Genomic DNA, 24,118 nt, shown 5'->3' with positions numbered 1-24,118 from the left:
AAATCTTTGTAAATTTACCACAAAGAGAAAAAAAACGTTCAAACCAAATACACAAAGCTAAATGTTTATTTTTTTCTACAAAAATCCAAACTTTGTCATGCTTTGTCAAAATGTAGATAAATAAAATCCAGAGATGAAAACCGAAAGGGGAGATGATGCAGCAGCAACATAACCACAACAGAAAAACTTCACTTCAACTACAAGCGTAAAGATGTGGGTTTTGGTTTGGTTTAAACACTGAGAAGCATGTCCAGAGACATGATAAAAAGGCTATTTTGCACAGAATCAGATTTTAAAACCTGTGACCGGGAGCCCTTGTGTTGAAAAATCAAGCATTTATCAGCGTTACTTCGCAAACACACAGCAGACGGAGAGACACTTTCACACGTTCTGCTTATTTCAATGGAACTGAAAAGCTTTACACACGGTGCAACTCAACACGATCCACAAATGTTTTAGATTTGTTAACAAAACAGTATAAGGGCAAGTGTACAAACAGCCAAACACCCAAGCCTGGGTCCAGTCCTGTTGGACTTGAGGTGACCTTACAGTCACCTGACTAAATGAGAGGTTAACCAGTAGATAATGATTGGCTGGAAGACTGCGGTTGCCACAGTGATATAAAGGCGGAGTTGAGGCTTGGCGTTCGATCCCATCCCCATAGAGTCCGAGGAGATGGAGGGCAGGATCTTCATTTTCAGAGATCGAACCTGTGAAGGAAGCAACATTTGTAAACTGAGAAATGTGAAGCTGCAGCCAGGAGCAGATAACTGGAAGCACGTGCCGGTTAGACGTCGGCGGTAGAGAATGGTTGTAGGTTCGATTCAAGCTTCCCCCTGTCAGTTGTCAATGTGCCCCTGAGCAAGGCACTTAATCCCAAATTGCCTACCAATCTGCGTATTTTATCATGACTTTATTTAAACAAATCTCATCTACAAGGGTTAGGGTTAGGAGAAAAACAGCTCTAAGAGACACTTTACAAATGATTATCACCAAAATAGAAATAAAAAGGAAAACAATCCAATAAAATATTCAACATATAGTCATATAATTCATCAATCAAAACATTTTCATTCAAATCTTTGACTATTTAAAATGCTGAGCCTTTGTTTAAACTCACTGAGCGAAACAAGGTTCTTCAGGTGTAGCTCATTCTGGAGCTGATTCCAGGCAGACGGGGCGAGGTACTTCGCCCCAGCTCATCGCGAGCTTCGGCATCGTCAGGAAGAAAAGATTTGGAACGGATCTGTGTGCGCTTTAGAGTGCGGCTGGGATAATGTGGCTTAGTGTAGAGCGCTTTGAGTAGGTTGGTATGACTAGAAAAGTGCTATATAAATTTATTTATTAGCTTATATCTGAAGGGCAGCAAACAGGACCATAACTGCCTGAACCTTAATGGTTGCCTGGTGCTGCAGACAAAACTTCATGTCTGCTGTAACCTCACTGAATGGGAGCAAAGCTTAAACCACATCTTATTGTTTTTCACAAAAAAGTTTGCATCTATTTCCACACAGTTTTATACAACTCCTACGGTTCTGTGCAAAAGTTTGAAACCTGCTTGCTTTATGTTTTCCTTCTATGCGTCCAGAATTGATTTCCTTTCAAGTGATCTTGATCAGTGTTTCTTCAGACTTTCTGAGGATATTTAGTTTTCTGGACTATATTCAAATGTTTTGTTTTGGTTTTAAGTGCTTTAACCATTAGCTATGTTCTCTATCCAGGCATAAAAATGATGCTAAACTCATTGTTATGTTTAAACATAAGAAGCGTTGACTGAGATCATTACTAGAAAGTCTGACTCCATACAAGAAAAATGTAAAAACAAAAGGATGGCTCAAGAGTTTTTTATCCAGATCTGTAAATATTTTAGGGAATTCATTTTGCACAAAGCATAGATTGCATTCCCAATCCAACTTTCAGGATGTTTAAGAGTCACATTGCAGTCAAAATGTCAGACTTTTTATTGCTTTCCCTTGTTTAAAAATCATTGTTTTAGTTGTTTTCTGACAATAGCAGAAAGTGAATGAAAGCAGCTTCACCGTACCTTCAATCATAGTAATATGCTCTTTATTTGACCACAGTAGATAAGAGAGATTAGCAAAATAATGTTGATAAAATGACCCGGACCCAGTCCCGGATAAAGCAGAAGATGACGAGTACGAGTGCTTTTTTGTATTATAAATGTGAACTGGTTCATGTGAATTCAGTTCTAAATTTAGGTGTTTGACCTGAACCTAAAACAAAAAAAAAAAAAAACAGTACTTGGAAATTTAAATATTGCATTGAGGATAAACCAGTGGCGTCCAAACCTTTTAACACTCGGGCCAACACTGTCAAGTTGAAAGTACTCGTGGGCCATGAAAACGTAACTCCTCTAATTAAAAACACAATATTTGTGATTTTTTTTTCAAATCTTAAAACAATTACATTTTCAGTAATAAACTAAACACAATATTTTATTGAAACGAACAAAGAAGTCTGATTGTTGTTGAAAAGGATCTGTAAATTATTGTAGATCCAAAACATAATTGTTTTGGATGTTTCCCTTATTAAAAGAAAACCTATGATTTCCTAACCTTTGCGGTCGATATGGGTCACTTTTTATTTAAAACAATGCTTGCTCTACTAAGCCAGGTTTACTGAATAGGGGCTTCATTCAAGTCTGCTTTTGACTAAACATCACTGGATGTTTGTGGTCCTGTTTACTATGAACCTAAATTAAAGCAAAAATCATGGTAAATAAAAGACAAACGTTGTGTGTTTTACTTAAGTTTACCATTTTATGATGATTTTACTTTGTTAGTGAAAATCTCGCCCTAAAAAAAAGCCAGATACGGCTCCCCGGACTGAACAAACACCAACTAGAACTTTTTTTTTATTTCTAAATACGTTTATACAATAAATCTTTTATTTAGTGAGGTAGGGGATAATGCATATTATTATACTCACAATAAAGAACATTAGGGCACAAGAGGACCACACAAGGGCAACATAATACCCATCACTGCCGAACAATAAGCCACTCAACACCGTGAAGATCATTCTAGGTGAAGATACAAACACACATGAGTAAATTAATCATATAAACATATTAGGATATATTTCATATACATATTATTAATCAGTAAAACTAGTTAAAGAAAATTTTCACACTATAAAAGAGGGAACTTTATTGGTGGATTGTATTAGTTTTTTCATGGATAACTAATTTATTAACTATAAAAAGTGTATTTACCCAACATATTTATATCCACTGTAGGCGATGAGGTCGAAGGTTGAGAGGTCGCTGTGTACCGTCAACAGATACAAACTCAGCAACATGACCAAGACTTCGATGATGATCCACACGAGGGCAGTGCTGGCACACAGTCCAAGAACCTCTGGGCTGAACCTTTACACAGAATCAACAAATGCTCCTGATTAAGCTCATCTGACACAAGACTAGCTTAAAACAAAAAACCCCAAGAAAGTGAGGAACAGAAAGAACTGCTCACCTTTTCTGAATACCAAGGGCCATACCAGCCAGTAAAATGTAGGTAATGAAAGCCATGGCTGTGAGACAAAGAAATAAACCCAAAATAAATAGACATCCCATAATATCCTCCAAGTGACTTTGTGTTTACAGACAACCTACTGGTGTCGGTGCAGCTTACTTGGTATGTAAAGATCTGGCGCGTTTACATCTTGCCTTGGAGTGAGCGGAGTGTCCCGATGGTAACGGACCTCCCAATCCTAGAAACGGGACAAGTGTGCAAGAAGTCAGCTTCGTTTAGCAGGACAGTGAGGCAAAGAACAACTGAATGAAAGATAATTTAACTTGATAACAAGACTAGATTAATATTTAAAAGCAATTTGAAAAGAAAAAGTTGAAATATTTTGAAACTGTTCAATTTATTTTGGCATTATTAGTTTTTCTGTAGTATTTACTTAGACAATAACTGTGGTAGAGGATTTGTGAGGGCTGCTTTCTGCTGTGTGTGATACAACATCATGTGTTGCCCAGCACCCTCTCCATATAAACTAAATACAAAACTAAATTTTAAATAATTCACAAATAATAAACTGACCGACTTAGGCTTAGCCCAACTAATCAGGCGTATTGTTTTGCCACCATTACCACTGACCAATCATTTCAGGAGCACTAATTAACAACAAATAAATAAAATAGAATGGACAAGTCTTTAGCCTAGCGAATAACAAATGCAGTCTAGAGCTGTTTTGACTGGTTTGGATTTCCGCAGCTAAAGAGCAAGGTCAAAATCAAAGTGATTACGTCAATTAAAACATCTGCTCCCGTAAATATTTGACCCTGTCTGATGTATTCTTGGTGTCTGTACTGCACACCTCATTTATCTACATAAACCACTCGATGTCTTTGCAAGCAGATGCTTTAAATATGATTTATGAACCAAGTTTTTAATGACTGTCAGTGTTTGTGATTGATTTTTACAAAACCTAATATTTCTGATATCTGACTGGCATTTCTAGCAGGATTTATTAACATCATTATCAACAATATTGACAGACCTAACAGTATTTAAGGCTAGTGTTTATATATCCAAACACAGCAACAGCATGTGCTGAATTGACCAACATTCACTTCGGGACAGATAGGGAATATTAACTCAATTAAAGATACTAAATGACAAGTTTGTTATTTCACTGTTAATTGGGATTACTGGCAAGTATAAAGCTTAGTGGGAAGCACGATATATCGGCATTAACATCGGTATCGGCCGATGTTAGTCAATTTTTAAAACAACAGTATTGGTCCGATAAGTACAACTGGGCCGATAATAACAACCAATGTTTATTTCCATCTTTTTTTGTTTCAGGAGGAGGGGAGAGGTCGGCCATGTGGTATTTGTTTGGTCATGTGACATTGATGGCGATGCAGCAGAGGATTGTGGGTGTTTAACTGAAGCAGAGAAGTAATGCCAGCGATGTGGTCGTTTTTGCATGTTGTCAAAAGCCATAATCATCAAAATTACAAGGAATAAAAGTTTGAAATATTTTACTCTATGTGAAATAAATCTCTCTAAAAATATTGTTTCATATTCTGAAATGACTGGCAGAAAATAATGCATTTTTACGCAATATTCTAATGTTTTGAGATGTACCTGTAGAGCTGGGCGATATGGACAAAAAAATATCACAAGACATTTTCCCGGTATTATACTGTTTGGATTCTTATTACAATATGGTTTCAAATTAAAAGTTAGTTTCTAAGAAAACATTTGTTTCAATACAAACTTGAAGAACAAATTAAAATATGTACTAAGGTACTAATAATAACTCGTGAGATTTATTTACAAAAATTGTTATAAACTTTATTTAAAAAATCGCTTTAAAAGAATTTTAGGACTTTTTGGATTACAAATGACAATTTCTTAATTATCGATATATTGATGTAAAAATCCCGTTTGCTGTTTATGTGCAAATATGTTTTGAGTACAACTCCAATATTTATCCAAGCACATCCTCCTCTGGATATGCTTAGAGATGGGATTAAGTTCAAAACATTTTTACAAAGGTGAAATTATTATTATTGTTTTATATCAATTAATGAGAACAGGGCAGCTTTAGGGCAGATTATATAATGTGCTTTTATACTTATACAGTTAGAAAGATCAGTTAAGTGCTGATTGATCACCAGACTCACTTTAAACTTGAAGACGTTTGTAATACAGAAAACAATTTATTTTAATAGCTAGTCACAGTAAATATTATCTGACCTTGGTCTTGTAAGAAGAGTTTGCACCAACTACAGTTTACAATATTAAACCACTGACTGTTTTTATTGTAATGTCTCATAATCTGAAAAAGCTAAAGGGTGTTTTTAACAAATGAACTCAGAGTGCTTCTAAGTATTCGCTGATAATCACAGGCCACAAAAGTTCATAAACAGTGGATGACTGATAAAGAGGCAGTTTATCTCGTGCACCGAGTTTCAGTGTAATAAATGATATACCACAGGAAAATCCCAGGATAATTAAGTACTGAGTGTTTAGTTTTGTCACATGCAGTGATGTGGAACACAGTCTGATGGACTCAGATTACCTGATGTGTGTAGGGGAACATGAGGATCATAAGTTTCTTCAGGACATATCTGGTGTCCACTGCAAAGAAGTACTTCAGCTTGTTCACAGACATGAATCTGCTAATCTGAAATACAAATTGTGAATATCAGCAGACAAGAACTGGACGTCTGGAAAGCGGAAAAAATAGGAATGAGTCAGTTACTTAAAAACAAATACAGTGGGGAGAACAAGTATTTGATACACAGCTGATTTTGCAGGTTTTCCCACTAAGCATGTAGAAGTCTTTCATTTTTTATCACAGGTACTCCTCACTGTGAGTGATGGAATCTAAAACAAAAATCCAGAAAATTACATTGTGTGATTTTTAAGTAATTAATTAGCATTTATTGCGTGACAAGTATTTGATCACCTAACAACCAGTAAGACTCTCACAGGGGTGTTAGTTCTTATTTAAGAAGCCCTCCTGTTCTCCAATCATTACCTGTATTAACTGCGCTTGATTGAACTCGTTATCTGTATAAAACACACCTGTCCACACACTCAATCAAACAAACTCCAACCTCTCCACAATGGCCAAGACCAGAGAGCTGTGTGAGGACAAAATAGCAGACCTACACAAGACTGGGATGGGGTACAGGAAAACAGCCAAGCAGCTTGGTGAGAAGACAACTGTTGGAGCAATTATAAGAAAATGGAAGAAGTTCAAGATGATGGTCAATCTTCCTCGATCTGGGGCCCCAGGCAAGATCTCACCTCATGGGGCATCAATGATCATGAGGTGAGGGATCAGCCCAGATCTACATGGCAGGACCTAGTCAATGACCTGAAGAGAGCTGGGACCACAATCTCAAAGACCATTATTAACACACTACGCTGCCATGGATTAAAATCCTACAGCCCACGCAAGGTCCCCCTGTTCTAGCCAGCGCATGTCCAGACCGTCTGAAGTTTGCCAAGGACCATCTGGATGATCCAGAGGAGGAATGGGAGATGGTCATGTGGTCTGATGAGACAAAAATATAGCTTTTTGGTCTAAACTCTGGAGGAAGAACAGCGATGAGTACAACCCCAAGAACACCATCCATCCCGTGAAGCCTGGAGGTGGAAACATCATTCTTTGGGGATGCTTTTCTGCAGAAGGGACAAGACGACTGCACCGTATTGAGGGGAGGATGGATGGTATCGGGAAATCTTTGCCAACAACCTCCTTCTCTCAGTAAGGGCATTGAAGATGGGTTGTGGCTGGGTCTTCCAGCAGGACAACGACATGAAGCACACAGCCAGGGCAACTAAGGAGCGGCTCCGTGAGAAGCATCTCAAGGTCCTGGAGTGGCCCAGCCAGTCTCCAGACCTGAACCCAATCGAAAATCTTTGGAGGGAGCTGAAAGTCCGTATTGCCAAGCGACAGCCCTGAAACCCGAAGGATCTGGAGAAGATCTGTATGAAGGAGTGGTCTAAAATCCTTGCTGCAGTGTGTGCAAACCTCGTCAAGAACCATGTCTGATATCTGTAGTTGCAAACAAAGGTTTCTGTACCAAATATTAAGTTTTGTTTTTCTGATTTATCAAATACTTATGTCATGCAATAAAATGGTAATTAATCAATTAAAAATGGCACAATGTGATTTTCTAGATTTTAGTTTTAGATCACGTCAATTCCAGTTGAAGAGTACCTGCGATATAAATAAAAGATTTCTACATGCTTTGCAAGGGGGAAAACCTTCAATATCGGCAGTGTATCAAATACTTGTTTTCCCCACTGTAGACTTTGTATTTAAACTACCAACCAAGCAGGAAATTACAGGTTTAAAGTCATCAAGAACTGTTCAGAAATACCTACAAAAGTACCTGCAGTCTTCAACTGTAGGTACATATGTAACTTTAATTTTTAAAAAGTTATGCAGAAAAAATAATCAGCTTTGTTAATTTTCTTTTTAATAAGTACTGTATGGGGAACCCAGAGACAGAGTTCTCATTAATAAAACTACTTTTATCTAACAAATAAAGATGCACCGATCATGCTTTTTTTTTTTTTTTGGTTATTACCGATTTCCAGTTGTCCTAATAAAACATAACAGAAAGAAATGTGCAACAGCCTTTTTCATAGAGCTAGATAAACTTAGAATCAAAATAATGAAATATTTACAAAATTATTTACATTTATGCACTAAATGACATGCCCTTAACCATTATCTGAGCTCTACTAAACTCAAAAAAAGTACATGCTGTTGGTTTGATGTGTTCATATAATATTGAAGACCTTTGTTTTTATGCATTTAACGAACAGGGGACAACATCTTATTTTCACAATATGACTTGTGAAAAATCAACCGATTCCAATCTTCGGCAGACTGATTGGTGTAGGGCTGCACAATATTAGAAAACCATGCGATAGTGTTAATAATAGCAAATATTACAAGGACAAATTGCGATGTTTGCCTAATTTCTTTTTTCTTCTCTTTCTCATCTGTGCATCCATCACTCTGACCTTTAGCATTTGGTGTAATGGCCTTTGTGTCCGGTGTGAGCTTCTGTCCAGCTGGCTGAACATTACATTAGCATGTTAAAGTTAATAACACTTGGAATACATTAGCCAAGAGTTATTGCAGTCCAACAGTGATTTGTGATATGAATATCGCACACACTGATACTGCGATGATATTTTCATGATATATTATACAGACTTAGACCAGAGCATCTAAAACTACAAATCCTGCCCTCCCTATACAATCCTATACATTTATTTTGTGACAGTTTAAAACAATAAACACTGCTATCTTTGCAGTGACCTTTACATAACACTGTGTGGGCCGTAAAAGATATGCTAGAGAGACAGATAAAATAGCAGAGCCTAAAGAGCCTCAGGTTGCTGCTCCATGGTTTAATTACATGTAATTAAAAATATATATAATTTGAGAATAATACTGCCACATCTAAACAAATAAATACAATGTATAGTTTGATGAATGTGTAGAGTATATGTCCCAAGCTTAAACAGTTTTGTAGTGCCATGGGTAAAATGGATCGCAGAACATCATATACTTTGTAATCAGTGGTTCTGATATTGTGTGCTGGGTACCAAACATGACTTCTAACGTCCTGAAACACAGGTAAAAATAACTGGAATAAGTCCATGGTCCTTCTATCTGCTTATGAAGTGGATCAGATGAGGTTTATTATTTCCTTTTTGCAATGTGAAGGACAGAAAGAATCCTCTAAGTAAAAATCACCATATCACAACTCCATTTGCCAACAACAAGCAGATGAATGAAACACGTTAAATTATGATTTTTAAAAAGCCAAAGACTCTAACAACCCACATAACACAGCGTACCATACATCATATCTGAAGAAGACATTTTAGTAGCCCTGATATTCCTCACCTCCTTGTTAACAATGTCTTTTCCTTGGTTGGCTAAAGATGAACCATACATCATGGCGGCGTTGGCCACTGGGTCGGTGAACAGGTTGTTAACTGCTGGACCTCCCTGCATGTCATTTGAAGGTCCTGCCATGTTATAACCAGAAGTGTAGAAGCCCTGGCTGCTTATTCCAGGTGCTGCTGAGCTGGTGTCATCAAACAAGACAGAGTCTCCTACAGGGGGAGCTGCACGAGCTCTCTGCTTAGCTGTGAACAAATTGACACAACACGGTTAACGTCTATCCTTATTCTTAAACCGCACATAAAAACCAAATGCAGATTTGGATGTAATAATCACCGATTCACCCAACCTTACAAACTTGCTTGCGCTCAAATTTAACTAGAAATCTGAATAGATTTAGCAAAGACAATGACCTTTCCTGCAGAAATGTGATTCTGTCTGTAATACCTCAAGTTGGACGATTTAGGATTTTTCCAAATCTATTAATAAAACACAGCACCTAAACTTTTTAAATTGTCATAATCAATGGCTTAAGCACGTGGTTTTCAAAGTTTGTGTTGGAACCACCAATATCCATCCATCGTCTATACCCACACGGACATGTCCCCAGTCCATCAGAGACCCTGAACAAACAACCATGCAGGCACACACTAAGGGCAATTAAGAGTGACCAGTTCACCTAACAGTCATGTTTTTTTCCTGTGGGTGAGGGCAGGAGTACCCGGAGAGAGTCCACACATGCATTTGGAGAACATGCAAACTCAAAGCAGGAAGATCTGAGGCCAGGGTTCAGTGCTACCACTTGTGCTACCTGGTGAAATACCATCATCAGGTAATATCCATAAATATGATTAAATGCAGTTATTGTGTGCAGTGTAGTGATTAGAATCTCACTTTTTATGTCACCAGAATCCTAGAGTAGCGTATTTGTATGTTTTTAGGGAGTACTTGTGCTTGTGGTGCTTTGACAGCAGCAACATTTGGATCTTAAAAATCCTTTACGGTGAGTCTTAATAACTTTGGCCAAAATAATATATAGAATTTAACAGTGAAAGGTAATTAAAATAGTCTACTTTTCAAAGTTATTTGAAGCCTACTGTTCTTCATACTGTTCAAGAATTTCAACAGTATGAAAGTAGTGGTACAGAAAAAGATAACTTTGTTTAATCGTTTTCATTATAATACAGTTCAATATTTTCTATGACTCATTTCAGAAAGTAAAGCTCATATTTTATTAACTCATCACACAGAGTGAAATATTCCAAGTCTTTATTTCTTGTAATTTTGATGATTATAGCTTGCAGATAATAAAAAACCCAAAATTCATTGTCTGAGAAAATTTGAATAATACATAAGATCAATAAAAAAGAAATATTTTAAGACAGAAATATCAGGCTTCTGAAAAGTACGTTCATTCTATGCACTCAATACTTGGTTGGGGCTCCTGTTGGATGAATTATTTGCTATTATTTCAGCTTTTACCTTTATGTTCTATCTCTCTTTTTCTCTTTCTAGAAGCTACTAAATTTGACTTACCTAAATTTGACATAAATACAAATCGTTAAATTAAGAAAAAATCTATCTCTTTTGTTGTTGTAAAGGCCAGACAATTCTAGTTCTGTTTTTATATTTAATTTACCACAGGAAACTATTCTTGTGTGGTAGGTATTCAGAAAACTTGATCAGTTATCTTTTTTTGAAGGGTAATTTAGACTAAGTGGTGCTAGTTTGCATGTTTCCAGGTACATGAGTGGGTTCTCTCCAGGTACTCCTGCTTCTTTCCACAGTTCAAAAACATGCATGTTAGGTTAAATAGCTACTGCAAATTACCTTTCAGTGTAGGTGTGTGCATGGTTGTCTTACCTATGTGTGTCTGTGCAGGCCTTTCAAGAACTGGTGACTGTTTAGGGTCTAGCCCACCTCTTGCCCATTGATTGCTGGACCAGACCAGCACCACTGTGAACATGCAAAGACTAATGTGGTGTAGAGAATGAATAGATATTTGACCACTTGGCCTTCCACTGTATTTTATACACACACCTGATTCAGATCTGAGTTACCAAGATGCTAAAAGTCAAGGAGAGTGGTGGGGTTATCATGAAGATGAAAAAGAAAGGGAAGAACCAGGAAATGTGCGTTAATCCGATTTCATGGTTTTACTAAAACAGTGAAGCCCTAATAATTACTGGATGTGAATTGCACCTGTTTGTCTTATGGTTTAATTGTAACATAAATATAAATAATTAGAACCTGTTCAGATGCACGGAGACTAGACTCTCCAGGGGATTATGGAAATTTTCAAAACAGATGTATTTTGGCCATATGTCCTATAAATTAAATACTGTTTGTGCTCTGATGTTTAGAAACTTGTCCATTGTAATTCTTTAGATTTTAAAGGCGGATCTGTCTCATGTCTGTTTGCATGAGGACAGGAAACTTCACCTTCATGTAGACAATGTGCAAACTGTAAAGGTGTACCTTTACCTGTGTTGAACACAGCAGCATCAATTACAGTAAAGTGACGTCATTAGTCAGATGAACGCACATAAAAGAGGAAGTAGATACGAGTGGATTTCTGTGCAAACTCTGGCAGAAGACAAGACAGCACCTGGTGATTCAGATTTCCACTTACTTGCTCTGTACCCGTGATGTGGCAGATCCATGATAGTAGCTCTTAGGGACGTCAGCTTGAAATTAAAAACAATAACATGTCAACAACATTTTCGCTAAGTTCACCTTAACTCCAGGTGAATTTTATACCACCTTTTAAATCAATATAACCAAATTTATGTACATTTTATTTAGACGTTAGCTTCTGTATAGCTACGAACTTAATGCTAGCGAACAAAAAGCTAATATTAACTTCGCATTCCTTGGCTGTTTAAAGTCGGGTCCGGAAAGAAGGCTTAGAAAACTTCCTCAGCAACGTTACATAAAAACGTAGTTTATGTTTAAAGGAATAGCTCCATATAAATGCACATAACAAAGAAAAGAGAAGTACCTACCTACAAGGCTAACGTTAGAGGCTACAAGCTACGTGGCTAACTCTACTGGAGCTGATCCCTCCCATTCACAACGGTTGGTTGAAATCTGTGTGCCTGCGTGGCAGAAAACACGCAGTACCCACTGACTTCGCTCAGCACAACATTACACTGACTGATGTTACTTTATGTCCCGTGTTCCTGCTCTGTGATAAAGAGCAACACGTCCACATGTGAGAAAATGACAACAGTTTTACTAAAAACTTTGCGACCAAACGTAAAGTGTGCAGGCTCTAAGTGAGAGGAACAAAGGTGAAGTGGGAAAATTGAGAGTATCACCCGCTTTCCATTTACCTCAGAGCACTTTCCATTACATAGAAGACATTTACATCAGTTGATAGAAAGGCGCACATTTCTCCCCAGTTTCACTGGAAAAGGTTTCTGTACAGTCATAATGTTAATTAATTTTATTATAATTTTTGGGCTTTAATGATTTCTTTGAACAGGGTTTTTTTTTTTTCGGGTGGAATGATGATACAACACACAACTGCAGTTATTTTTAAAAACAAGTTGGGTGCGCAAGTTTGAATTTATGGCATTTTTTCTTTTTGCAAACAAGGTTTAAATTACACATCCAGACTTAAATGCAGCGCTTTATTAAAGTCTTGATACCCCTTGAACTTTTTTATATTTTGTCATGTTACATCTGTAAACTTTATTGTATTTTTAGTAGGATTTTATTTGATCAGCCAACACAAAGTAGAGGAAAAAGATGCATGTTTTCTTTCTTCTTTTTTTTTTTACAAATGAAAGATAAAAAGGTGTGTGTGTGTGTTCAGGTCATCCATCTTCCAATCAACTTTCATGATGCTGTGTCCCCTACATGGCTGGAGGCTATCTTTAAATGGGACTTCCCCTGGCTTTCTTTCAACTATGGCTTTCTTCTTGAAACTTTTTCAATTAAGGCCAGATTTGTGGAGTGCATGACCAGTAGTTGCTCAGTCAACAGATTCTTCCATCTAAGCGGTTTAGGTGCAGGATCATCATCTTTTTGTTTTTAGATGATGGACTGAACTGTGCTCAGTGAGATGTGCAAAGCTTCGGATATTGTTTAATTACTGATCACTGCTTTAAACGTCCCCGCACCTTTAATTGGTTGGAGTTGATTTTATTTAGGGGTATCTGACTAAAGAAAGTGGGCTGCATAGAAATGCATGTCATACAAATCAAAAACCATCCCTACCACTCCACAATTAGAGTCCTGATGAAAATTAAACAGATAAATAATATTTCTTCTATTTTAGCTTCCCTTCAATGGCTCCCTGTTAAATCCAGAATAGAATTTAAAATTCTCCTTCTCACATATAAAGCCCTTAATGATCTAGCTCCATCAAACCTCTCAAATCTGATTGCTCCATATGTTCCTAACAGTGCAGGATAACCGGTTGTTTAGAGTTTCTAAAAGTAGAATAGGAGGCAGATCTTTTAGTTATCAGGCTCCTCTCCTGTGGAACCAACTCCTAGTTTTAGTCTGTGAAGCAGACACCCTACTTTTAAGGCTAGGCTTAAAACTTTCCTTTTTGATAAAGCTTATAGTTAGAGTGGCTTAGGTTATCCTGAGCTATCTCTGTAGTTATGCTGCTATAAACTTAGGCTGCTGAAAGATATGATTACCCCTTTCCCTCACTCAGTTACATTCTCCTTCTACTCTACAATTTTGCATTGTTTGCAGTTATAACTGCCATTCACTTTATGTTCTCTGTTTTTTCTCTTCATAGGAGCTACATCTGGCTTGTCGTTCTGTTTAGCTGTGACACCTTCCAGGCGGGGAGCATCGGCAGGGCTACTGTTACTTAATGTTCTCCTTCTATAGATGATCCACTTGGACCTGTCTCTTAGTGTTTAACCGTGTCTCTCCCCTAAACATAGCTATGGGCTGAGGTTTTACTATGACTGACTGTATGTGCTCTCTTTCATCCTATAATAAAAAAAAATAAAAAAAACCCAGAGAGCAAAGTGTACCGGAGTCAAATTCCTCGTTTGTATGTACGAACTTGGCAATAAAGCTGATTCTGATTCTATAGATTGAAAAGTGGCTCAGAGTTCATCTACTTAGTTGTTTTTCTCTCCTATTAAGTCGATTTTTTTCTCTTGTGAGCTGCTGGAAATTTCCATTGAGCTTGAAAGAGTCAGATTTGGAGCAGAGGCTAAAAACACGAAACTACACAGTATTCAGGTGAGACTTATTTCAAGCAGATGCTGAAGTGTTTCCTCATAAGTGCGATGATTTCATTTTTGTTAAGCATAAGGTTTCCAGTAATAACTTCCCAGAGTTCCTAAGTTAGGACTACTTGTGGCACTTTATTGTACATTTCTGCTCCAACTGTTATTATCCTCATTATTATCCCAACATTACCGATCCTTTTATACAACATATCCTGCTTATGTATAACATGAATATTTCAGACCATCTATGAACCAAAAATGTGTCATATTTAATGTAATCATTTTTACTTTACTTTTGATAGTGTAGTTTGACATTATGAACATTGCAGATATAAGGAACATACAGTTTGATCATAACTTGCACACCCATTTGTTCATGTTCAGACTTCCACTGTGCAATTACAGATAATATTTCTTTTATCGTGCATACGCATTAACTGGCAAGATTTTAAACACCTATCAAGTGAAATAAATTAAACTGTGGCATGGCAGTGAGTTTTTGAAAAATGTATGTGAGTGGGATGAATGTGTGGGTGGGTGTGGGATGAATTATGTGAAAAAATGCAGAGATTTCTATGATGAGTAAATTGCACTGGAATCCAAACTTCCGTCATTCTCCACCCCAGATCATGTTAACGTTTGTGGGGAAACGTAAAACAGAAAACAAGGAAATTACTAGTAGTTTCACCAAAAAATCTAAACATGTTATTAAAGAAGTTATGGCTGGGTTTTCATTATAACACTAGGATTTGATGACAGAGCCAGAGGAAGAATGATTGTATAATAAAAGAAAGACATGTAGGGGCATGTCACCCTTTCACATGGCTCATGAGTGAATTCCTAAAGGTTGAGTCACCTTAGACTCACCTTTAACCAACTTTTTTTTATTATAATCTGGGACGTTACAGACAAAACACTCTGCGTGTGTTTACTCATTTATCAATGTTTAAAACTAAGACTTTCAACCTGTAGACAAATTTAATAAGTAAGCAAAAGGTAGCACCTGCTGTTTTACTTATTATACATGATCTCCCATGTAAAAAAATAAAAATAAAAATCTGAGTTCAGCATAAAATATTAACAATCGGTATTCGCTGGAGACGAGTTAATAGTAACATGAGACGTGACAGCAGTCAGCCGCAGGACAAATCAGCCAATGCCGGGAACTCTGTCCTTGGGGGACTGCAAGGTCAGCAGCTGTTGTGACAGAGTAAGCTTACAAAATCTGCAGTTTGCAAAATTTTAACCTTTACTAGGTATTTTTTTAAATGCCAGCATGTATTAAAAGAGGAAATGTGTTAAAATCAATGGTGAAGTAATTAAGTTGCTTTGCGCTATTTGAGTGATTCATTTCCACAGGCATGCACACTCATTGATGTGGTTGTAGTGAAAGTGGCTGCCAAAAAGCTCAAGTTTACTAGGCACGTGCTCAGCTTTTTGCCTGATGTCAGAGCCAGAGATCATTCATCATTAGGTGAATTCAGTTATTATATAGATATAGAAATTTTGTCAAAATTCTTTTTGTGTTTATGAGAGAATAAACCACTTGTAGCACATAGGTACATGTACATAAAATTTACTGTTGTTTATATGATGAGTTTTCTAGATAGCAGTTTAAACCAGCTCTGGGCATCATATGCTCAACAAAAATTCATATTAACTTGTAAATACTTCAAACTAATTTACAAGTTAATATGTAAGTGAAATGAAAAATAAGTTTGCAATTAAAATAAATACAGAGAACAATAATTAAAAAAGAAATTTCAAAGGTGGCTCAGCCAAAGTCTCAAATCTTTGAACAGGGATAAAGATTGGGGCTGAAGACGAGGGTCTTCTAACTAAAAGTCTTGGAGCTTATGGAAAGGTTGAATAGTCAGAAATACAAGTGAAAACATGCAGTTTGTCAGAAATTATAAGAAGCATTTGATTACTGTAAAGGATTTTCAATGAAATATTGAGAAGGGTGTAAATAATTCTTCACTTCAGATACTTACTACTGTGTTATTAATTATTACTATTAGTCAGTCAGTCATGACTGATTGACTTACTATTAATATTATTATTATTATTAAATTATACCTCCTGTACACAGCAATATACTTTGGACTATGCTTATGTAATTTCCTATAAGAAACTAACTTCTTGGTTGAATGGAAATAACTGTAAGTCTTATTACGACAGGGGTATGAATAATTTTGTGCTTAAGTGTATATATGCTGTCCATGTGTAGTTATTAAGAATATTTAAACTAATATATTATACTCATATGTTTATACCTTAATGATGATTAATAATGATTTTTCAGTTTAACTGTTTTTAATTAGTGTTTTACAGTTGTTTCCTGTTTTAGCTGGTTAGCAGGAAGCAGTCTTATCTGAAGCTGGAACATATAATAATATTTCCACTACTACGTTAAATAACATGAGAAACAAAACATCTAGTTTTGACCATGAGGTGACACTGCCCGAGGAATCCCTGTTTGAAACTTTAGGGAGGAAACTCTCACCATATATGGGCAGTGACGTCACCTACGTGGTTGAATTCGTGAGAGATTCCAGGCAACGCTATTTCCCGTAAGGGCGGAGGGGCGTGGCAAACCGATGGTCTCGCTTTAAGGGTTTACAATCTGACAATTATTCCCAGACTTCCGATTCTACATGGATGACTAAGGACCGGGAGGAGCGGAGAGGGTCGCTTTCGGATGTTCTAGCTCGATTTAAACAAAAATATAAAACTGTTTTTCCTCCCCTGCTCCCCTTCGACTCATACTCGTTTGGACTCTACCGACTTACGGCAATAAGGTGGGCTTGCCCGTAGAGTTTGAATCAACCCACAAGACTCATCCCGAAAGTTGTGTTCTAAACGCTACATATACTAAGCCGCAGTTGGATTCGGTTGTCTTTTCACAGAAAGTCGAGAGGATGTATCGAAACTTCGGGAGTCAAGGTAGAGGCAACCCGGCGTACACTGGCAACCAGTCTGGGTCAAACTCCGCATCAATGGGAAGCACCAGTACTTCCACTACGCAACAGGAGCAGGTAGGTGTCATTAAACTAGGCTAAAGGGTCATGGGGTGAATGAGTATCACACAGAGTTGGATATGGTCTGTTTTATAGTGTATTTATTTTTTGAACTTGTTATACAAAAATAATAGCTCTTTTAATTTAAGGCAATATATTAGAGTTTTATCAAAAGCATTAAATATGCCTGCCTATTACAATATTTTATTATTGATTTTTGATCCAATTGTACTTGTTAGTGCCGAAAGACTACATACTAATGTCTAATTAATTATATTATTATTCCAGAAATTTACAATGGCAGGCAGCAGCCAGTTTGTCCCAAGCCTTAATGCCATCACGACAAACCAGGACCTCCAGTGGCTGCTCCAGCCATCCCTCATGCATCCTCCAGGACCTTCGCGCTCACCGGTACCTCCTTACCCATCCATCCTGGGGACACGGCCAATGGGTCCGCCATCTTCCCAGTCCCATTTCTTTAGACCTGGGGTCATAAGGGCAGCTGCTAATACTCCACCTTCCACAAGGCGCAGGAATGATGAGCAGGTAAGTTTGAGACTGTCAAAGAAAGCATTTCTGAGTAACTACTATGTAGTATCCTGTTATATTGTGTTATACTGTGTCATTGTCTTCTGAATTTCAATCAACACCTATTTATTTAGAAATAGATTATGCAGAGATACTATTGAACACATAAAATCAACCAGGTCTAAGTTCTTGAGCAGTTTTATCATCCTTCACGTTCTTTGTTTACTTTTTATTTTTGTTTACATGTCATATAAAAAAAACTTTCAGATATCAGAGCAAATCTACATGTTGAAAGCAAACCCCACTAATTAAAACTTTAACTCCTATTGCATAAATTTTTTTTTTGGTAATTTCTCATTTTTAGCGGGCACTTGCTGATTGGCACACATCCTCCTCACAAAGCTGCGATTTTATGGTACAGGAAGTTCACAGTCATGTGACTCACAGGGGCAAGTCATTTTCTGTGACTCACCACTTGACTCACCCCTGGGGTCTGAATGTGAGTCATAGACCCAAAAGGGCAGGAAATATAGGGTGCAACTGTAATTATTCAGTAGGGTGTCGGATAAAACCAGACTTGTCATGTTACAATCACACAAAAGAGAGGACGATATTAAGTTATTCAGCCACTATGGTTGTCATGACTCAGTGTCCACACATGGTGGTGATAATTCTCCAGTAATATTTTCCAGTGCTGGGCTCTGTGCACGTTTAAGCAAGAAAATTCAATTCACTTTGACTCCTTCATTTGTCTGTAAGGTGCTTTCAAAAAGTACAGATCTCTTCTCTTTTTGTTCATTGTCGCATTTAATGTTTCAGATTATCAAACTTATTATAATATCAGACAAAGATAACCTAAGTAATACAGTTTTTAAGTAATGATTTCATTTATTGAGGGAAAAAAAAAGCTAATTAAGCCAACCCCACACCTAAAAAAGAGTTGCGCCTCTTGCTATTTTACCACATGTTTTTTAAAGCTGAGTTCAATTTACTTTTCAATACTCTGGTCTGATTACTGCCTGACTTGTAGAATCAAGAAATCACTTAGAACCTGTCTGAAAACAGAAGGTAGAATAAAATATCCAGAAAAAGGAAAAAAGAAAAGAAAATTATTGTAGATGTAATTGACATCTATCATTCTGGAAAGGCCATTTCTAATCAGAGTGAGAGAAATTATCCACAAATTGAGAAAACATGCAGCACAGGTGATCTATACCAGGAGTGACCAACCAACCAAAAGTACACCAAAAACACACCAACAACTTATCCAGGACGTCACTAAAGAAATCAGAACAACATTCAACAACTAGAAAAGCACTCACAGAGCACAGACATCCGCCAATGCAATAGGGTCACTGACGCATGTCGACTTTTTTCTATACTGATGAGCTGTCCTCTGGATCACTTCTGGCTGCTGCATGTCAGCTGCTGCCAGGGTGACGAAGCATGTGGTACTTCCATGCTGTTGCACCATGGTGTGGCAATGATAAAGAACCCTTCAAAAAAATCCTGTATCAGATGGTGCTCCACATTACTACCAAAAATCAAATAATCTCCTCCTTGTCTTAATCCACACCTTGTTTGAAAATTTCATCCAAATCTATTCATAACTTTTTGAGATATTTTGGAAATAGACAGAAGGACAGAGAAACCAACGTCAACAAAAACAGAACCTCCTTGGTGGAAGTAATAAGAAAGAGGCTGGCCAAAACTGGCAATGCAGGGTTCCAAGCCCAAAACTACTACTGACCAAAAGGAAAAACAAAGACGCATCTGACATTTGCCAGGAAGAATCTTGACTTGTGGAAATATATTCTATGGACTGTTGAGACAAAAGCTGGACTTTTTGGAGAGTTTGTGTCCTGTAACTGGACTAAAACCAACAGAATTTCAATAAAATTCACATTATATGCACATCCTGAAGCAACAAAGCAGCCCCAGGTTATCACACTACCATCACCATGTCTGACTGTGGAAGACTTTGTATATTTGCTGGAACTATGAGTTCTGCTCTCTATCAGAAAATTCTGAAGGAGAAGGTCTGGCCATCATTTTGTGACTTTAATCTCAAGAGCACTTTGTCTCTGAAGCAGGGCAATGATCCAAAACATACAAAAAAGCCCACACCCAAATGGCTGGAAAAGTGAAGATTTTGTAGTGGCCTAGTCAAAGTCTGGACTTAAATTCATGTGCGATCCTATGTGATGGTCTTAAACGGGCCGTTCATGCTCAGAAACTCCCCAATGTGGCTGAACTAAAAAACAATTCTGCAAAGAAGAGCAGGCCAAAATTCCTCCAAAAGGATACATTGTTATACTAACTAGGCGTGATGGTTGTGATTGCTGCCAAGGGTGGCACAAGCAACTATTAAGTTTAGGGAAATTACTTTTTCCCATAGAATCAGGTTTGTTATAGCATAATTCCCCTATAAATAAATGCAGGAATAATTTAAAAGCTTTATTTTGTATTTCCTTGCATTTGTTTGATGGTCTGAAACATGTAAGTGTGACAAAAAAAGCAAACACAGAAGAAACCTGTTAGGAGGCAAGTACTTTTTTACTGCACTGCATACCTTCAACCCATTTAATGACTTTTAATAGTTTGTATTTCTCTTTCTAATCCAAGTTGTCATATGAAGAGATTGAAAGACGCAGAGTAAGGAGGGAGAGGAATAAATTGGCAGCAGCAAAATGTCGCAATCGTCGCAGAGAGCTGACTGACACATTACAAAATGTAAGTAAAGATTTTACAAGTGGCATAACAATAATTCCCTAAAATGTACAAACACATGATGAATGGTATGAATGAACCTGATTTGTCTTCCTCCTGGTGCAGGAGACTGATCAACTGGAGGGTGACAAGTCACGTCTGCAGAAGGAAATAGCTGAACTACAGAAGCAGAAGGAGAAGCTCGAGCTGGTCCTGGAGGCTCACCGTCCTATTTGTAAAATTGAGGACTCTGACTCCGATTCTGATCCCAGTCCTTCACTTTCCTCTTTGGCAGCCATCAAACTGGAACCAGAGGAATCCAACGTACCTGGACCCTCAACAAAAAAACCACTAAAGAATGATAGGCCTAAACCGAAGATAACAATCCCAGTCAAACCAGTAACATCTGTTGCCTCGGTTGTTGTCTCTGAAGCAGAGACACTCCACACCCCGGTCCTCCTATCGACGCCCTCCCTCCTGTCCTTCTCAGCCGGTATGGTTTTCACATATCCATCTTCCTCTTCTGAAGCAGGCACCTCTATAGCCTCACACCAGGCCCTGCACCCTCAGCCCCAGCACCCCTGTGGAGTTGCTCATCGCCGCAGCAGCAGCAGTGGTGACCAGTCGGATCACTCCCTGCACTCTCCAACCATTCTCACCCTGTGATCACCTGGTGAAACATTACAGCTGGTTTCAGTGCAGCCCTAATGGGAGTTACAGAAACACAGGATCTCTGCGAAACATGATGGAAATAAGGGAGATGACTGTTTTAGGCATTTCAAGGTGATCGGCTGCTTCATAATTTAATCTCTGGACTCAGATGACTTTTAGATGACATGGAAATCTGTGGCATTATCAGAATATGAATGTTACGCTCTTAGTGTTTTTTTATTTTTACATTAGTCAATATGTTTTTTACTTTTCTAAGCTATAAGAGGAAATGAATGTCTTTTACTGGGGGAAAACTGCATGCACTATATATAAAAATATACTCTAAAGAAAAACTCAGGTTCTCTAAAAGAAGAGCTTGATAACTCCAATGATGCAAGAATAATAACTATATTGTTTTGTCTTTTTTTCTACTTTGTGGAAGTCGATAACGGCGGATGGTGTGCTCATAAATACCAGCCTTATTGTTTGTATGGGTCCTTTTAGACTACAGATATTTATACAGTTTATTGACAACTAAGGCTGGACCGTAGGAGTTGATATAGATTATATAATCATCTATTTATTAGAGTTTGAGAGTGTAATATATTTTTGGTAATGTTTGGATTTTCTGTTTTGGTGGGCCGTGCCTTACTGTTATTTCTATTTTCAGACTTGTATTAAATTCACGGAGAATAAAGAAGAAAAGTCTGCATGAACACCATGTTTTCAGTTGTTGTTTAGTTCAAAATAAAAGAAAGGGACGATGGGATTCTAATGTAAATATTAATCATATATAGAGTGCAATGTCGACGGACGGGATGGATGTAAAATTTTATCAACATAGTTTGGTGTGTTTGCTGCAATAATGATAGAAGTACTTTAAAAAATCATGCAAAAATCCAGACAGCCTTTTTGCTCAATAAATGCATCTCTAAAACATAAATGTTGCTCTAAAAAAAGGTACCCATTATTAAATAGGCTACTTTACTACAAAAACTACATTACGTAGTCCAATTAAGCCACTCAGCAGTAATAATAATTGTATTCAGTGGTGTTTCTATCTATTTAGGTTTAATCAAAGACAAAAAACTGTGCCTTAAAGCAGGGCAGCACAATATTAAAAAATCTAGCAATGACAATAATACTGGTAAATAGTGAGATGACAATAATAGTTGCAATATGTGCCTATTTCCTCTTTCCTCTCATTCTCATCTGTGCTTTCATCACTTTAGCATTTTGAGCAACGTCATTTGTGTCCAACGTGAGCGTCTGCTGCCCTGAGCCTCTGTCAAGCTGGCTAAATATTATATTAGCTTGTAAAATGCAAGTTCATAACACTTGGGATATATCAGCCATCAATTATTGCACTCCAAACAGTCCTTTGCGATATGAATGTTGCACAAACTAGTATTGTGATGATGATATATTTGCAATATATTGTTCAGCCTTACTTTAAAGAACCTGTACTTAGTTGTAATGATGAGTCTAAGTGGTATAAATTATGAAAATAAAGTTGATCTAAGTTAGTCTAGAAGCCATAAGCAACAGAATAGGCCTTTTATCACACTGCTGAATTGAAAATCAACTACAGCTTAGTGTTGTTTCTAGATTTGTGAGAAATATAAAAAATTCTGACAATTGAAAAGAACTATTGAGGTAAGCATGTTCTAACTAAATTGCCCATAATGTAAGAAATTATGCTGAAAACAATCTAGAAATTTTAGCCTGAAAAAGTATGCAATTTTGATACAAAGATGTATAGGACCGCTGAACTGAGAAACATAACAAAATGCTATTTAAGGATGATCCCCATGCAGTCTTACTGAGCTTGAGCCATTTTGTTTGGAATAATGGGGGAAAAACATCTATCTGCAGACGTGAAACGCTGGTAGAGACAAAAACCCGAGGCTGTAATTGCAGCCAAAAGCAGTATAGAAAGTATTCACTCAGGGGGGCTGAATACAACTACACGCCACACTTTTTCAGACTTTTGAGAGTGAAATATTTTGAAGTCCAGGATTCCCATTTCTTCCACTTGACAGTAATGGACTGCTTTGTGTTATAAGATGTAAGATATAAATCCAATACTGTAAAGTCTGTTGTTGTAACATGGCAAAATATGAAAAGGTTCAATAAATATGAATATCTTTGCAAAGCAGTAGTTCAAATGGCAAAACTAACAAGCCCAAACTTAGTGTAAGTATTTCTGGTTTCCAAACATCATCAGTCAGAGTTTACCAGTATTTTATATTATATATTTTATATTATATTATAACTTGGAGTTATTTCCCAATATTACCCATTCCCATTGTGCATAAAAATTTTAAAAATTGTAAAGTTAGCTGTGTAATATCAGGATAATCCAAAATAACAGGACTGATTGTTTGATGTTAATCATCTGCAGCTATTTATAAGCAATTTAAACAGTGATTACCAATCTGGATGCTGCTCTTTTAAATAAAAATATTTGTTTTTTTGTTGTAATTAATCAGTAAACTTCACATAGTTTGGTTCTTTATAAGACAAAATGCACTGATTCTAGAAATACTTCACAGAGTCTTAAGAGACACTTAGCTAATG

At 37.1% G+C, this 24,118-nt stretch overlaps 2 protein-coding genes across 3 annotated transcripts; one reads left to right on the top strand and one right to left on the bottom strand.

The window, feature by feature from the left end:
• Positions 1-48: 48 nt before the first annotated feature.
• On the bottom strand, positions 49-12,674 carry yif1a (Yip1 interacting factor homolog A (S. cerevisiae)). Its single transcript, XM_047353808.1, has 9 exons — positions 12,429-12,674; positions 12,056-12,110; positions 9,424-9,668; positions 6,061-6,165; positions 3,654-3,732; positions 3,495-3,552; positions 3,236-3,391; positions 2,950-3,043; positions 49-710 (listed from the first exon to the last, which is right to left on the bottom strand). The coding sequence occupies exons 2-9, from the start codon at positions 12,084-12,086 to the stop codon at positions 552-554; spliced, it is 927 nt and encodes a 308-aa protein (XP_047209764.1). The 5' UTR covers positions 12,087-12,110; positions 12,429-12,674; the 3' UTR covers positions 49-551.
• A 4,596-nt stretch (positions 12,675-17,270) lies between these two features.
• On the top strand, positions 17,271-22,254 carry fosl1a (FOS like 1, AP-1 transcription factor subunit a). 2 transcript variants are annotated; one of them, XM_047353806.1, is made up of 5 exons: positions 17,271-17,431; positions 17,540-17,668; positions 17,939-18,196; positions 20,804-20,911; positions 21,014-22,254. In XM_047353806.1, the coding sequence occupies exons 2-5, from the start codon at positions 17,552-17,554 to the stop codon at positions 21,551-21,553; spliced, it is 1,023 nt and encodes a 340-aa protein (XP_047209762.1). In that variant the 5' UTR covers positions 17,271-17,431; positions 17,540-17,551; the 3' UTR covers positions 21,554-22,254. The 2 variants fall into 2 exon arrangements, with proteins under 2 accessions (XP_047209762.1, XP_047209763.1); XM_047353807.1 differs by lacking the exon at positions 17,271-17,431 and having other exon boundaries at positions 17,451-17,668.
• The last annotated feature ends 1,864 nt before the right edge of the window (positions 22,255-24,118 follow it).

Source organism: Girardinichthys multiradiatus, chromosome 23, assembly GCF_021462225.1.
Source record: "Girardinichthys multiradiatus isolate DD_20200921_A chromosome 23, DD_fGirMul_XY1, whole genome shotgun sequence".
In the NCBI taxonomy this organism is placed as follows: domain Eukaryota; kingdom Metazoa; phylum Chordata; class Actinopteri; order Cyprinodontiformes; family Goodeidae; genus Girardinichthys; species Girardinichthys multiradiatus.
This window is presented reverse-complemented; position numbering and strand designations above follow the sequence as displayed.

What these genes read in the sequence shown, in the direction of transcription:
- yif1a (XM_047353808.1), bottom strand. Translation starts at nt 12,086, where the DNA reads ATGGATCTGCCACATCACGGGTACAGAGCAA. An exon ending in AGTGGATATAAATATGTTGG is followed by an intron (nt 3,044 to 3,235) that starts GTAAATACACTT and finishes ATCTTCACCTAG; the next exon opens with AATGATCTTCACGGTGTTGA. An exon ending in GTGCCCTAATGTTCTTTATT is followed by an intron (nt 711 to 2,949) that starts GTGAGTATAATA and finishes CTTCCTTCACAG; the next exon opens with GTTCGATCTCTGAAAATGAA.
- fosl1a (XM_047353806.1), top strand. Translation starts at nt 17,552, where the DNA reads ATGTATCGAAACTTCGGGAGTCAAGGTAGAGGCAACCCGGCGTACACT. An exon ending in GGCGCAGGAATGATGAGCAG is followed by an intron (nt 18,197 to 20,803) that starts GTAAGTTTGAGA and finishes TTCTAATCCAAG; the next exon opens with TTGTCATATGAAGAGATTGA. An exon ending in TGACTGACACATTACAAAAT is followed by an intron (nt 20,912 to 21,013) that starts GTAAGTAAAGAT and finishes CTCCTGGTGCAG; the next exon opens with GAGACTGATCAACTGGAGGG.